We start from the raw sequence: 17,463 nt of genomic DNA, 5'->3' as shown, positions 1-17,463 counted from the left end.
CTTCAGGAGCAGGGATAGGGAGGTGATGAAAGCAGCACAGCAGGAGGTAAAACGCTGCGTGAGGGAAGCTAAGGACAGCTACAGGAGGAAGGTGGAGCAGAAGCTGAAGGAGAACAGCATGAGGGAGGTCTGGGAAGGTGTGAAAACCATCACAGGCCACAATACAAAGACCAGAGTCTTTGAGGGGACAGGGGAGAGGGCGAATGAGTTGAATGACTTTTTCAATCGGTTCAACTGAGAAAGCTTCACCCCAGGAAAGCAGCAGGCCTGGACAAGGTGTGTCCCCGACTACTGAAGACCTGTGCTGCTGAACTGGGTGAACCACTCCAACACATCTTCAACCTTAGTCTGCAGCTGGGGAGAGTGCCCACCCTCTGGAAGACATCTTGTATCGTTCCAGGTCCCAAAAAGAATCAGCCCAGCGAGCTGAACGACTTCCGACCGGTGGCACTCACTTCACATCTGATGAAGACATTGGAGCGGCTCTTCCTCAGCCTCCTCAGACCCCAGGTACAACATGCCCAGGACTGTCTGCAGTTTGCGTACTGGGCAGGTGTCGCTGTGGAAGACGCCATCCTCTACCTGCTACACCGAGCCCACTCACATCTGGATAAGGGAAATGGCACAGTGAGGATCCTCTTCTTGGACTTCTCGAGTGCCTTCAACACCATCCAGCCCCTATTGCTTCAGGACAAACTGAACAGGATGCGATAGGACCCCTGCCTGGTCACCTGGATCTCCAGCTACCTCACTGACAGGCCGCAGTATGTCAGGCTGAAGGACATCACATCTGACACTGTGATTAGCAGCACTGGAGCACCCCAGGGCACGGTGCTGGCCCCTCTTCTCTTCACCCTGTACAGCACGGACTTCTGCTACAACCCGGAGCTGTGTCACATTCAGAAGTTTGCCGATGACACAGCCATCGTTGGGTGTATCAGTGATGACAGAGAGGAGGAGTATAGGAGCCTGATGATGGACTTTGCTGTGTGGTGCAACAGGAACCATCTGCAGCTCAACATCTCAAAGACCAAGGAGCTGGTCATCGACTTTGGGAGGTCCAGACCAAGGTCACGACCAGTTCTGATTGAGGGAGTCAAGATGGAGGCTGTGGATTCCTACAAGTACCTTGGGCTGTGGCTGGACAGCAAGCTGGACTGGACTTGCAACACCAAACACTTATACAGGAAGGGACAAAGCAGGCTATACTTCCTTAGGAGGCTGCGGTCCTTTAACATCTGCAGGAAACTCCTGTGGATGTTCTATCAGTCTGTGGTCGCCAGTGTCCTGTTTTACACCGTGGTGTGCCGGGGGGGCAGCACATCCAAGAAGGACACATCCAGGCTGGACAAACTGATCAGGTGGGCTGGCTCTGTGGTCGGCATGAAGCTGGACTCTCTGGTGACGGTGGCAGAGAAGAGGTCTATGGACAAACTATTGAACAACATGGATGATGCCAGTCACCCTCTGCATACCATCATCAGCAACCAGAGGAGCCTGTTCAGTGACAGAATGCTCCTTCCCAAGTGCAGGACGAACAGACTCAAAAACTCCTTTGTCTCTCACGCCATCAGACTGTACAACTCCTCTCTGGGGGGGAGGAGGGGTAACAGGAGGACAGAGGATGGGAAGGAGCAGTAGCCTAGCCTAACAATAAGCAATACTGGACAATGTGCAATATAAAGTGCAATATCTCTCCTACCGCTGCCCCCCTTCTCCCCCCTTCCCCCTCCCCCTTCCTCTCTTCCCCATATCTTATTCTTTTTATATATTTGTATATGTAAATACTTAATTTATTTTAATTTATCTAAAAGTTTTCTCTATTTCTTTTCTCTGTTTATCTGTAATTATGCTGCTGGAATCTTAATTTCCCTGAAGGAACCCGCCCAAAGGGATCAATAAAGTTTTATCTAATCTAATCTAATCTAATCTAATCTAATCTAATCTAAGTAGACCGTCCTGATGCCATGTTGGAAAAGCATGGAATCACAGGAGGCCTGAAGATGACACACAAGGGAGTGTAAGGCAGATTGCAGCTTGATATATACTATAGTCACATTTATTTTGTAAATGTTCTTATGAACAATTTACTTTTAAATCGATTCATATCCACCTTGGTAAATGAGGCCCCGTGTTCCTAAAACAACACTGATAAAATATTAACGAGTTGTATACAGTATCAACAAAAATATGTGTTATGGAAATAAAAGCTTTATAGTTTGTATCAATCAGTTAACTTGCCCAATATAACCAAGTGCAAAATGCAAAAAAATACAGAGAAACTCAAAAAATATACTGATCGCCACTAATTGGATAATGTTAGAATACCAGAATAAAACCAAGGAGCAAATGAGAAGACACAGGTCCACAGAAAATTACACAAAATCACTTCCATGTAAGCCAATATAAATTAACTTTAAATTAATATATTACAGAAAAAAAAATCAACACCCAATAGCCACTAGCCAACCTATGTTAGTATGCAAGTTAAAACAGTTTAGAGAACAAATAGACACAGATATCTTACAAATTACAGAATGACTTGCTCTTCTTAAAGATGTCTGACATAGAAAAAATACACATACCTCCACACACACAGTCACCTTCTAACCAATTACATAAAAATCCTAACAACTGATTAATAATACAAATGCCCCAACAAAAATGGCAACCACCAAATAACTTGCCTGTTCAGCAAGAAAAAAAACGCTAAAGATGCATTACTCCGGAATCCTTATAATATAATCTCAGACCCCTTCATTTTCTCACTTATGTATGGTTTGTTTTCACTCTCTCTCTCATAGTTACTTTGTTGGTATATATATATATATATATATATATATATATATATATATATATATATATATACACACACACATTATATGGCCATGAGTGTTTTACTGGGAAATACAGCACTCGTATTTTTCATACAAACTACATCTGGGACATGGTGAACTAAAACTGTGGCATATATCTCTATATGTCATTCGTGAGGAAATCAGTGAATTGTTTTGATACACGGGTACTTTTTGTTTGTGAATGTGTTGATATAATGAAAAGAAAATCACACTGACGGCAGGGGCAGGGTCAAGCACCAGTTTGTGAATGGAGGGCAAGGCTAGGGAAGATGAGTGGCAAAGTGATCACACCTGTGTCTCATGAATGACGTGTGTGTGTGTGTGTGTGTGTCTTGCAGTGACAGGTGAGGGTGTATACGGAGGGAGGAAGCAGAGAGAAGGGAAGCTTCCCTGCATGCCATGTTTGTGTGAGAAAGTATAAGCTGAAAAGCTGAAATAAAAGGTTACCAGAGTAACTAACCTGCATGTGCCAGTGCTTCACTTTCCACCATTCTCAACAGAGGTGTTACAAACACGTTGGCTTGACGATATTAAGTGTATCTTCTTGTGTTGAAAAGCTTGTATTTTTCATACGAAATACATTCCAGATCTGAGTGAAATACTTCAATAATATTGACTGGCTTTTTTTCATGGTATATCAAATATATTCCATTCAGCTAGCATGATATTGAACGAGTCAAAGACGAGTTCAGTAGCATGCTAACTAAATGGAATATATCAGATATCTCTCTCTCTATCTGGCATATCACTGCAGTGGCGTAGCCGCTCTGACGGCTTCAGCCATCAATGTCTCGAGGGAAGAATTACAGTAGTGGTTAACCGTTGCCTTCTGCTGGATTATTATAGAGGTTTTCTCTTCTCAATCATTCACACACACACTCACACTTATGGACAATTTAGAGCAGCCAGTTAACCGAATCATATGTCTTTGGGGGAAGCCGGAGCACCCTGAGGAAACCCACGAAGTCACAGGGAGAATATACAAACTCCACACAGAAAGGCCCCCGTTGGCCACAGAGCTCAAACCCAGAACCTTCTTGCTGTAAGGCAACAGTGCTAACCAACTGCACCACCATATGATATATCATGAAAAAAAATACCCAATATTATTATTATTATTATTTACATTCCTTTCGGGTGTTCAATGTATCTTTCTCTTTCAAAATTCTCTCAAAAGCTTCCGTATTTAACAAAGCAAACCTGGCAGCCATGTTTGGTTACAAATTGCTACAGTTGCTCACTAGCGTGGAAGTTTTATGTCTCCGACGTGTCTCTTTTCCAGTTTTTTGATGTCCGTTGGTATGTTTTTCTCTTGCAAATATGCGTGAAGAATATATAATGAAGTTTTGGGAGTCTTTCAGGTGTTCAGCATGTCTTTCTCATTCCCGGCGAACAAAGAAATGCTTCTGTGCATGCACAGCAGAAAACTTTCTCATTAGATATTCGCATCAGCTCCAATGTGTGACGTCATGTTGTTTTGACAGCCAGGCAATATCATAAATCATATTCAACACTCATTCTCCATTGGGTAGAGTGACATAATACACGTAGGATAAGTGATATGCGAACAATATTGCATGCTATCAAACCAAATGAATGAAACCCGCTAAAAGGGAATAGAATACACATTTTTATTCCATCGAAAAAGTGTCCTGAATGTATAATAATTCCTGATATTTCACTCCGATGACGCCACTCCCAATGTTTTCTGGCTGACTTGACTTGCGTTGTCAAAATGGTGAACCGGTTCAAAATTAAAATTCTTTTGATTAACTTGCGTATTTTTTTGTGGATGTGTCCATATAATATAAAGAACATTACATGGTAGCATGAAGATATGAAGTTTAGCTTCTCATGTTGAAAATATTTTCACTTGTTCACTTTGCTCACTCGTGAATATATTAAAAGTTAAATTTCATATCTTTGCACCAGGGCAGCACGGTGGTGTAGTGGTTAGCGCTGTCGCCTCACAGCAAGAAGGTCCGGGTTTGAGCCCCGTGGCCGGCGAGGGCCTTTCTGTGTGGAGTTTGCATGTTCTCCCCGTGTCTGCGTGGGTTTCCTCCGGGTGCTCCGGTTTCCCCCACAGTCCAAAGACATGCAGGTCAGGTTAACTGGTAACTCTAAATTGACCGTAGGTGTGAATATGAGTGTGAATGGTTGTCTGTGTCTATGTGTCAGCCCTGTGATGACCTGGCGACTTGTCCAGGGTGTACCCCGCCTTTCGCCCGTAGTCAGCTGGGATAGGCTCCAGCTTGCCTGCGACCCTGTAGAACAGGATAAAGCGGCTAGAGATAATGAGATGAGATCTTTGCACCACCGTGTAATATCCTCTAGACCAGGGGTGTCCAAACTGATCCATAAAGGGCCGTGTGGCTGCAGGTTTTCATTCCAGCCATGCAGCAGCACACCTGATTTGGCTTATTCAATCAACTGACACACCCACCCTTTAATAAAGGGTGGGTGTGGCTGCAAGTATTTGACTGTGTGAAGACAGTTCAGTTGATTGAATGAGCCAAGTCAGGTGTGCTGCTGCATGGCTGGAATGAAAACCTGCAGCCACACGGCCCTTTATGGATCAGTTTGGACAACCCTGCTCTAGACGTACATCGATCAGCCATAACATTATGACCACTGACAGGTGACGTGAATAACATTGATCATCTCATCATCGTGGCACCTGTCAAGGGGTGGGATATATTAGGCAGCAAGAGAACGGTCAGTTTTTGAAGTTTATGTGTTACAAGCAGGAAAAAAATGGGCAAGCATAAGGATCTGAGCGACTTTGACAAGGGCCAAATTGTGATAACTAGATGACTGGGTCTGAGCATCTCCAAAATGGCACATCTTGTGAGGTGTTCCTGGTATGTAGTGGTTAGTACTTACCAAAAGTGGTCAAAGTTAGGACAACCAGTGAACCGGCGACAGGGTTATGGGTGTCGAAGGCTCACTGATTCGCATAGGGCATGAAGGCTGCCCCATATGGTTTACGGTACTCCCACAGAAGAGCTACTGGAGCACAAACTGCTGAAAAGGTTAATGCTGACACTTTTCTGTTTTAGCCAGCATTAACTTTTTCATCAGTTTGTGCTACAGTAGCTCTTCTGTGGGATTGGACCATAATGGGCCAGTCTTCGTGCCCCATGCGAATCAATGAACCTTTGACACCCATGACCCTGTCGCCGGTTCATCAGTTGTCCTTCCTTGGACCACTTTTGGTCATCCAGCCATCACAATTTGGCCCTTATCAAAGTCACTCAGATCCTTACGCTTGTCCATTTTTCCTATTTCCAACAGATCTTCTTAATTTCCCTGAGGGAACCCTCCCAAAGGGATCAATAAAGTTTTATCTAATCTAATCTAATCTAATCTAATCTAATCTAAGATCGATTTCAAGAACTGATTGTTCTCTTGCTGTCTAATATAGCCCATCCCTTGACAGGTGCCATTGTAATGAGATAATCAGTGTTATTCACTTCACATGTCAGTGGTCATAATGTTATCACTGATCAGGGATCAGGGTGTGTGTGTATATGTATATATATATATATATATATATATATATATATCTTCTGGACACAACACAAGGCTTCCTTTTTTGCACAGTAAAGTTTTAGCTGTCATTTTTTAAATGTAACTCTGTATTGTAGTACTTGACAAAGGTTTGCCAAATTACTCCCAAGCCCATGTGGTTATATCAGCTATAGATGATGCAGTGCTGTCTGAGGGATCAGAGATCATGGGTTTTCAGGTTAGGCTTTTCCCTTTGCTCTTTAACCACTGTAATTCCTCCAGATCCCTTGAATCATTTAATGATGATATCCACCATAGAGGATGAACTATCCAAATCCCTTCCTATCCTTCTTTGAGGAACACTGTATTTAAACATTTCACTAATTTTCTCATGTGTTTGTTGACCAACTGGACAGCCCTGTCCCGTCTTTGCTCCTCAAAGACTAGGCCTTTCCTAAATAATGCTTTTGTACCAAATCATGATTACAGTCACCTGTTGACATCACCTGTTTCAAATCACATCGTTATTTAATTGTTTTACCTCATTATTCACGCTAAATTGCCCTGTCCCAATTTTTTTGGAATGTCTTGCAGGCCTGAAATGCAGGAATGGATGTATATGAACAAATGACATGAAGCTGACCAGACAAAACCTGAAGTATCTTGGGTTTATACTGTCTGCATTGAAATACAAATCAAATTAAATTTAGAAACCACTGCATTCTTTTTTTATTTCGATTTTCCATACCATTTCAATTTTTTCTGATTTGGGATTGTAGTCTATGAGTGGACAGGTCTCACCTGGTTGTTGAGGAAGGCCTCAGCCTGCTTGACATCTTTCATGAAAAGATGGTAGATGTGTGCCTGCACTAGCTCATCCCTCCTGCTCTCCCACATCTGTAGCAGCTTGTTCCAGCCTGCACTAAGTTTCTGGAGCCACTGGTGTAGTGCAGCATTCGCTAGTAGAGTGTCATCTGAATCCAACAGTTCCCTCACAGCCTGCAGCCGCTCAAAATCCTCCTCATAGCTGTGAATTTCTTCATTGAGAGCTGCGTGGAGGTTGATGAGCCTCTCAGCCTCATCCAAAGACTCAGGTAACTCATTAGATGCTGCCTCCGTCTGCTTCTGCACCATCCATGTCAAGAAAGAATCCAAATCCTGAATGAACTGCTGTAGCCGGCCAGCTACAGTCAATGAATCCTCACAACCCTGAAGAGTACGTTTCAATTCGTCCCACTCCAGACTCACACCTTCAAAGGGAATGAGAATCTCCTCTGCTTTGTGTGGCTCGGAGGTTGCAAGGTCTTCTGCTTCCTGCTGCAAATGGATGAGTTTGGGCTCTAGAACGGCAAGAGCTCCCTCCATGGTGGACAAACGCCTTTGTAGTGCTAAGACACTGCCCAGATCGCTGCCCGAATATTGTGTCGCATCAATGGCTTTGCGTTTTTCCTGAATTTGTGATTTAATCTCACTGCACTCAAGTAAATAATTCTGGATGCGAAGGATTGAGTTCAAATGATCCTTCTTCTGCTCAACCAGTTCAACCATATGGTTCCACCTGTAACAGATAAGAATAATAACTTTCATTTGTATAGCACCTTTCTCAGTAGCAAACTTTGTTATATTCTGTAAACTGGAAATCTGTAGTACATTGTTTGTCTTCTGATTCATTAGGTTTTTTCTGCACTGTTCTGCATAGGGGATGTTTTAATAAAAACAATTTCAGTTATATTTATTGATAGACTTTTTTAAAGTAAATAAAGTAAATTACTGCAGTAAGTTTGCTCTTATCATTAGACTGACCTTCTGATTCCCTAAGTCTTCTCAGTCTGTATTGTAAATTATTCACTTAATTTCATCTTTCAATAGTCAAAATATTTCTCCATTTGTTATGGAGAAACAGACAGGCACAATAGCCAGATCAACCTCAAAAATTGTTAAATTTTTTTTTTGATTCAAAATAAATGCCATTCTTGTCCGATTTTTAACAGCTATCCATGTTTGAAAGGTCATCTTGTTTTTTGTGACATTCATGTAGATAGAAGCCTGTTTTTTTATGACAGGAAAGAAATGCCTCAGAGCATTGCCAAGATGGCTGTTGAGTAGACAGGCTTTATTAGATGGGCTTTGCTTGAATCCTACCAAAATATCAAGGATGCATCCTTTGGTGACCCAGAAATGAGAACAAAAAGTCTATGATTATTTGTGACAACACCATGACACCATGAAGTAACTTACAGATCAAACTATTCAATTTTTCTTTTTAATTAAATTCAGGAATTTTATATGAGGAACTAGGTGCACATATGCTAGGTTTACCTGGTAATCCAGCAAACTTATTATTATTATTATTATTATTATTATTATTATTATTGATTCAGGAGAAAGGTGTGTGTGGGTGTGGACTGTGTACTGAATGGGTTCATCTTAGCTCAGAATGCATCAGCCACAGCAGATGGCAACACCCTTATAGAAGCTATTTCTGCCAAGGTCTCTCTCTCTCTCTCTCTCTCTCTCTCTCTCTCTCACACACACACACACACACACAATTTTAAAGGTTTGCAAGTAAACATGCTTTTCATTTACCTTTTTGTGTAAGCAGCAAAACAGATAAAAGATGGTAATAACACTTTCAATTTAAAAAAAACAAAACAAAAACACACTACTTGGTTTGCTAGCTAGTTCATTTAAGTCAGTCACCTGCCGCAGTTGCTATTGAATAGAACATACAATTGTCTAGAAACTCTTTGCATGTTGTAACATTAAGATTTTCCTTTACTGGAACCAAGAGGCCCAAACTTGTTTGAGCATGACAGTGCCCCTGCTCATACAGTGAGGTCCATAAAGACATGGTTTCTCAAGAAACCATGGAAGAATTTAATTGGTCTGTACTGAACCTTGACCTCAAACCCACTGAACAACTTTGGGATGAATCTGAATGCCAACTTCTCACCAGGCCTTCTCATCCAACATCAGAGCCCAACCTCTTCTGATCTTGAGGCTGAAGGGGCACAAATTTGGAAAACCTTCCCAAAAGAGCGGAGGCTGTTTTAGCAGCAAAGGTGAAACAACTCAATATTATTGCCAATGGTTTTGGAATAGGATGTTCAATACTCAGGCGTCCATGTACTTTTGCCATATAGTATATTGTAGGGATGCGTATTTCCATCACTGACACAATACACATCTCAATGCATTGCCAATGAGCCGATACATTAAAGACTTGTCGGAAGCAACTACTAATGCAATATGATACGATTCACCCCATTGCAATGCACTGAGATTCGACACGATGAGATTCGACGCGATTTGATTCAACACAATGCGATTCAATGTGATGCTAATTATATATATATATATATATATATATATATATATATATATATATATATAGGTGTAACCCTGTGTAACATTTAAAAGTCAGTTCATAAAAATTAGTACATGTATATTAGTTTTGTTAAAAAGAGTGTTAAAGAGTTCATAATATTTAGGTTGAAAAAAAGTTTTGGATAAAACATAATAAATATATGTACGATTTAATAAGTTACGCTACTTACAGAAAAAAATAAATAATAAGAAATAAATAAATAGATATATGGTTAAAAGGGTCTGTTATATAAAAGATGAGAAACTGATTTGAGCACGAGTGCGATTACTGTGAAATTTAACTTTTCCTTTAAGTTGTATGTCAGTCATTTGATTTCTGCGTTGTCATTGGTCAGAAGCAAGTAATCAGCCAATCCAATTCATGCAGTTATGTTGGAACGGGGCGGGAAGTTCACGCTGTGGTTTTAAGCATAGTTGAACCGGAGAGTGACGGAGCGTTTTTTCAGTCAGAGTCCTGAAGGAAGCGAAGGAATTGTGGGAAACATTTGAGAATTATCATCGAGGACGACTACCCGTGGTCCTGTGTGTATATGCTTTTCTGTGAACTACAGAAGGTAAATATAATGTACATTTTTAGTTTGAGCTGTAACTTCATGTTGTAGTTGAAAAGATGCGTTTGGATACATGCTATGCTAACGTAACATTCCATGTCTGCTGTTTTCCCGATGCTAAAATAAGCTAGCGCTAAGTATGACCTGGCGTTCGGGTATAACTGAATTTTATAGCTTGAGGATATTGTGGCTCAATTCGCTTTTGTGCCATTAAAGGAGACGGACGCTGTGAAAACAAGATTGAGACGAGTTTTGCTGGTGGATGGACCCTGCTGTTTTTTCTTTCCCGGACTTCGTTGCTGCATGCGGACTGCATTGTGGACTGTGACTGCCATCGGCCTCTGTGGTCGCCATTAACTATCCTCTGCTATACCTTTTTGTCCCTCATTTGGATTTGTGAGTACATTACTGACTTTGACATTGCACGTGCTTCTTAGTTTATGCTCTTATTTGAGTGAAGTGACCAAAAAGTTTTAGGTCTCACCGCACCCGAGCTTCGGCACAGGCCTGCAACCTGAGTTTGGGGTTATTTGGAGTGTGTGTGTGTGTGTGTGTGTGTGTGTGTGTGTGTGTGTGTGTGGGCTCACGGGTGAATTTTGAGTTTATTGAAGTTAAAGGAAATTGAGACCAGGGACATTTTATTTTAGTTTTGGTTTATAGGGTATAAAATCAGAGTTCCTAGAACCTGACGTACACCGTTTAAAGAGACCCTGTACTTTATTTTATTTTTATTTTTGCGTTTGAAAAAATTCTTATTTACTTTTTTATAACAGCTTTCATTTTGTCTTTTTGTAAATAAATACCTGTAAAGGTTTTGGTTTTTCTTAAACAGTGTGGTGGTCCTTACTGTAAATTAGTGAGTTAGCAAAATTAGAATAACTTTCAGATATAAAGGGTAAACCTTTTACTTTATGAACTCAGGCCCAGTCTCCCTCAGCATTTAGTTATATCCTTAAATAGGAGACCTGGGTTACATATATATATATATATATATATATATATATATATATATATATATGTATATGTATATGTGTGTGTGTAAAAATGCTATGCAATTCAATATGGTAGCTTTTCCTCCTCATTTATCCTCCATGTGACTTGAGGAGGGTCTGGTTCGAGAAGGGACTTATTTTGAAATCCCTTGGAACCACAGCAAGCAAGCCACAGTGACAGAGCCACCACTACAGCTCCCGTTCTTGCGCCGTATACGCTTGTGTGATGTCTTCAACTCATGCAAGACTTGCTTGAGAGACTTGATGAGAATTGGCCACGGAGATTGCCCACTGAGATGAGCACTTGCAAAACTTCGGAGAAGTGGTAATCAATCTAAATATAAAATTATCGGTCATATTTCTAAATAATATAGGCACAGGGCATCTACTAATAATTATATATTCATAAATCAGATTTTACCAATGTAAAATCAGGGCAATTGCATCATTAACTTTTAAATTGTGCACTGACGCGAATCTTTAAAGCTTACTATCCCTAGTATACAGACAGTAGGTTACACTACTTTTTTTCCCCAGTATTCCATATTGCATTTAAAACATATTAACATTCTCATGCATCATGAAGAATGGTGGCCCTCTGTGTTATGTAACCCTCTCATCAAGAGATCACAAGTCCCAATCCCAATGATACCAATCAATCTGAAGCCAGCAGTCCAAGAGAATAAAATTGGCTGTGCTCTCAGGGTAGGAGGTAAGGCATACTCCCTCTCTGCTTTCAATCACATTGACATGAGCCAATCATGATTGACTGTGAGTTCATGCATCCAGAAGTGGGTGGACAGCACTTTCCTCCAAAGGTTTTACACCACCCCATGGTGTAGCATGAGCAGCAGTCCAACTCTCTGAAGATGTGCTTGGCTGGTTTCACATGTCTTGGAGGAAGCATGTGATACCCTTCACCCTCCCAGATTGGTAACTTTCATATGACAAGGGAGACATAACTGGTGTGTGGGACGTGGTGATGACAAAATTAGTGAGAAAATCGGTATGGGTGGACATTAGCCAAGACTAAATGAAGGAGAAAATCAGGGGGAACAAAAGTCTGATAATCCTAGCATTTTTCTATGTAAAATTTAGACATGAGTCTCTGTAGACAGCCCTGTTGTCTCCAGAGCTGAAACCTTTGCTACAGTCCTTTTGTTAATCTCTCTTGTAGGAAATACTGCCATCTATAATCCATCCATCATCATACAGCAATGTTTACTGCTGACATCTCATCATTCACTTTGCTTGTCTCATTACTAATTTCACATAAGCCCACACCCTTACCATAACTATTGCATAAACACATATACTGTAGGTTTTTTTAAGTAATTATTACACTTATACATGCAATGTTCTGTGATATAGCACAAAACTGATGTGAAGCAATCATAAAATTAACTTTTTTTATTTTATCAAATTTGTTTTATTTTGGATAACTCATGAAATGCTAGAATCACTAACATGCACAGGCAGAGAGTGCATTACATTTTGTTATACTGTATTTTTGTTTATAATTTATGTTAGTGTATTTTTGTTTACAACCCCGATTCCAAAAAAGTTGGGACAAAGTACAAATTGTAAATAAAAAGGGAATGCAATAATTTACAAATCTCAAACTGATATTGTATTCATAATAGAACATAGACAACATATCAAATGTCGAAAGTGAGACATTTTGAAATTTCATGCCAAATATTGGCTCATTTGAAATTTCATGACAGCAACACATCTCAAAGTTGGGACAGGGGCAATAAGAGGCTGGAAAAGTTAAAGGTACAAAAAAGGAACAGCTGGAGGACCAAACTGCAACTCATTAGGTCAATTGGCAATAGGTCATTAACATGACTGGGTATAAAAAGAGCATCTTGGAGTGGCAGCGGCTCTGAGAAGTAAAGATGGGAAGAGGATCACCAATCCCCCTAATTCTGCGCCAACAAATAGTGGAGCAATATCAGAAAGGAGTTCGACAGTGTAAAACTGCAAAGAGTTTGAACATATCATCATCTACAGTGCATAATATCATCAAAAGATTCAGAGAATCTAGAAGAATCTCTGTGCGTAAGGGTCAAGGCCGGAAAACCATACTGGGTGCCTGTGATCTTTGGGCCCTTAGACGGCACTGCATCACATACAGGCATGCTTCTGTATTGGAAATCACAAAATGGGCTCAGGAATATTTCCAGAGAACATTATCTGTGAACACAATTCACCGTGCCATCCGCCGTTGCCAGCTAAAACTCTATAGTTCAAAGAAGCAGCCGTATCTAAACATGATCCAGAAGCGCAGACATCTTCTCTGGGCCAAGGCTCATTTAAAATGGACTGTGGCAAAGTGGAAAACTGTTCTGTGGTCAGACGAATCAAAATTTGAAGTTCTTTATGGAAATCAGGTACGCCGTGTCATTCGGACTAAAGAGAAGAAGGACGACCCAAGTTGTTATCAGCGCTCAGTTCAGAAGCCTGCATCTCTGATGGTATGGGGTTGCATTAGTGTGTGTGGCATGGGCAGCTTACACATCTGGAAAGACACCATCAATGCTGAAAGGTATATCCAGGTTCTAGAGCAACATATGCTCCCATCCAGACAATGTCTCTTTCAGGGAAGACCTTGCATTTTCCAGCATGACAATGCCAAACCACATACTGCATCAATTACAGCATCATGGCTGTGTAGAAGAAGGGTCTGGGTACTGAACTGGCCAGCCTGCAGTCCAGATCTTTCACCCATAGAAAACATTTGGCGCATCATAAAACAGAAGATATGACAAAAAAGACCTAAGACAGTTGAGCAACTAGAATCCTCCATTAGACAAGAATGGGTTAACATTCCTATCCCTAAACTTGAGCAACTTGTCTCCTCAGTCCCCAGACGTTTACAGACTGTTGTAAAGAGAAAAGGGGATGTCTCACAGTGGTAAACATGGCCTTGTCCCAACTTTTTTGAGATGTGTTGTTGTCATGAAATTTAAAATAACCTAATTTTTCTCTTTAAATGATACATTTTCTCAGTTTAAACATTTGATATGTCATCTATGCTCTATTCTGAATAAAATATGTAATTTTGAAACTTCCACATCATTGCATTCCGTTTTTATTTACAATTTGTACTTTGTCCCAACTTTTTTTGGAATCGGGGTTGTATAATTTAAATTAACCAAGTGTGAATAAAGACCCACAAGTGTATGTTACCTGCTGTTCAAGTGATCCTGACACCCTCTGACTTCAGTGGAACTAGGATGGTCACCATCCAAGAGTTGCTGAACAATGAGATTCACATCCAGGATCCTTCCCATCAAACTGTTCATCTCCTGGTCCAGGCTCTCAAACCTAAAACACAAACGCATGTATTTCACCATTCACTCAACACTAATACAACATTGCTGTTATTCAGATGGTATTAATGGCTCAGAGTAACACTTCAAATAATATATCTGTGACTCTCCTCTGTAATAAAACTTTGGCATGTAAACCTCCATGAATTAATGCAGGCAGAGTGATTACATATCATACTGGTAACCCAGAACAATCCTCAGGTCCAGTACTGGCACATTATGTTTTATATGGGGGCACCTGAAATTTTGTGTTGTGTCTGTGCACATGCCATGCCCCAGATAAGTAGCACTGCTGCCTACCACACAGCCTTCTGCCCCCTCTTCCCAACAACACATGTTCTGACAGTGTACTCAGAGTGCAAGTATTCAATGTTGTCCAACACAGGCACAGTACTTGCTACAGACAGTCAAATGTCACCCCACCACCCCATCACAGCTCATGTGAAAACTGTAAATGGATTTAGTCAAAACCATGATTTGCAAATGTTATAGACCTACAGTGTCTTGCAAAAGTATTCATCCCCCTTGGTGTTTGTCCTGTTTTGTTGCATTACAAGTAGAATTTAAAATGGATGTTTGGGGAGTTAGCACCATTTGATTTACACAACATGCCTACAGCTTTAAAGGTGACAATTGTTGTTTTATTGTGACACAAACAATAATTAAGATGAAAAAACAGAAATGTGGAATGTGCATAGGTATTCACTTCCTTTCATGTGAAGCCCCTAAATAAGAGCTGGTCCAACCAATTCACTTCATGAGTCACATAATTAGTTGATTAAGATCCACCTGTGTGCAATCAAAGTGTCACATGATCCGTCACATGATATCTGTATAAATCAACCTGTTCTGGAAGGACCTTGACTCTGCAACACTACCAAGCAAGCAACATGAGAACCAAGGAGCACTCCAAACAAGTCAGAGACAAAGTTGTGAAGTATGAATGAGGGGTGGGTTATAAAAAATATTCCAAACTTTGAATATCCCACGGAACACCATGAAATCCATTATAGCAAAATGGAAAGAATATGGCACCACTACAAACCTGACAAGAGAAGGCCACCCACCAAAACTCATGGACCAGGCAAGGAGGGCATTAATCAGAGATGCAACAAAGACACCAAAGATAACACTGAAGGAGCTGCAAAGATCCACAGTGGGGATTGGAGTAACTGTCCATAGGACCACTTTAAGCCATACACTCGACAGAGCGGGGCTTTATGGAAGAGTAGCCAGAAAATAGCCATTGCTTAAGAAAGCATGTTTGGAGTTTGCCCAACAGCATGTGGCAGACTCCCCAAATGCAAGAAGATTCACTGGTCAAATGAGACTAAAACTGATTTTTTTGGCCATCATGGGAAACGCCATGTGTGGCACAAACCCAACACCCTGAGAACACCATTCCTACAGTGAAGCATGGTGGTGGCAGCATCATGCTGTGGGGATATTTTTCATCTGCAGGGACAGGAAAGCTGGTCGGGATTGAAGGAAAGATGCATGGCACTAAATACAGGGCAATTCTGGAGGAAAACCTGTTTGAGTCAGCCAGAGGTTTGAGACTGGGACGAAGGTTCATATTCCAGCAGGACAATGACCCTAAACATACTGCTAAAGCTACAGAGGAGTGGTTTAGAGGGAAACATTTAAATGTCTTGGAATGGCTCAATCAAAGCCCAGACCTCAATCCAACTGAGAATCTGTGGCATAACTTGAATATTGCTGTACACCAACGCAACCCATCTAACTTGAAGGAGTTGGAGCAGTTTTGCCTTGTGGAATGGGCAAAAATCCCAGTGGCTAGATGTGGTAAGCTAACAGAGACATACCCCCAAGAGACTTGCAGCTGTAATTGCAGCAAAAGGTGGCTCTACAAAGTATTGACTTGGGGGTGTGAATAGCTATGTACACTCCAGATTTGTTTCTCATCTCATTATCTCTAGTTGCTTTATCCTGTTCTACAGGGTCGCAGGCAAGCTGGAGCCTATCCCAGCTGACTACGGGCAAAAGGCAGGGTACACCCTGGACAAGTCGCCAGGTGATTACAGGGCTAACACATAGACACAGACAACCAATCACACTCACACCTATGGTCAATTTAGAGTCACAAGTTAACCTAACCTGCATGTCTTTGGACTGTGGGGGAAACCGGAGCACCCGGAGGAAACCCACGCGGATAGGGGGAGAACATGCAAATTCCGCACAGAAAGGCCCTCGTCAGCCACGGGGCTCGAACCCGGACCTTCTTGCTGTGAGGCGACAATGCTAACCACTACACCACCGTGCCACCCCCCAGATTTGTTTTTTCAACTTAATTATTGTTTGTGTCACAATAAAAGAACAATTTTCACCTTTAAATTGGTAGGCATGTTATGTAAATCAAATGGTTCTAATCTCCCAAAAATCCATTTTAATTCCAGTTTGTCATGCAACAAAACAGGACAAACACCAAGAGGGATAAATACTTTTGCAAGACACTGGTTATAAAGATTACCTTATAAACAAGTAGGCTATGTGCACTATGTCCACTGTCTGTATTCATGATGCATGAACTGAAAACCCAAAACAAATGTAAACATATTAATTGCAAAATTTAATTCATAAAAAAATAATATATCCCACTAAACTGGTCAGGGGCATCACTGTGTAAGATGCCACTTCATAACTGAACAAGCGATATGTGCAAGTGGAGCAAACTGTTGAAGGTTGTACAATGAAGAGATACAAATGCTCTGGAGCAGAGTTTTTAAAAAAGAGGAAGAAGCAAAGCACTCAAAAGACAACGAGGTGTCATCATCAGCATTTATAACTGCTTTATGTGATTATTGAA

General features: G+C 41.0%; 1 protein-coding gene across 1 annotated transcript in view; it reads right to left on the bottom strand.

Annotated features, from left to right (window-relative positions):
• LOC132887847 (spectrin beta chain, non-erythrocytic 4-like) overlaps positions 1-17,463 on the bottom strand; it is a 221,863-nt gene that overhangs the window by 145,524 nt on the left and 58,876 nt on the right. Inside the window, exons 14-15 of the mRNA XM_060923573.1 lie at positions 14,494-14,631; positions 7,170-7,926 (exon numbers count right to left, since the gene is read on the bottom strand). Coding sequence (XP_060779556.1) covers positions 7,170-7,926; positions 14,494-14,631 — 895 coding nt within the window. The remainder of the gene's footprint in view (positions 1-7,169; positions 7,927-14,493; positions 14,632-17,463) is intronic.

The sequence above is a fragment of the Neoarius graeffei genome, chromosome 6, assembly GCF_027579695.1.
Source record: "Neoarius graeffei isolate fNeoGra1 chromosome 6, fNeoGra1.pri, whole genome shotgun sequence".
Taxonomy (NCBI): Eukaryota; Metazoa; Chordata; class Actinopteri; order Siluriformes; family Ariidae; genus Neoarius; species Neoarius graeffei.
The sequence above is the reverse complement of the archived record's forward strand: the minus strand, read 5'-3'. Positions and strand labels throughout refer to the sequence as shown.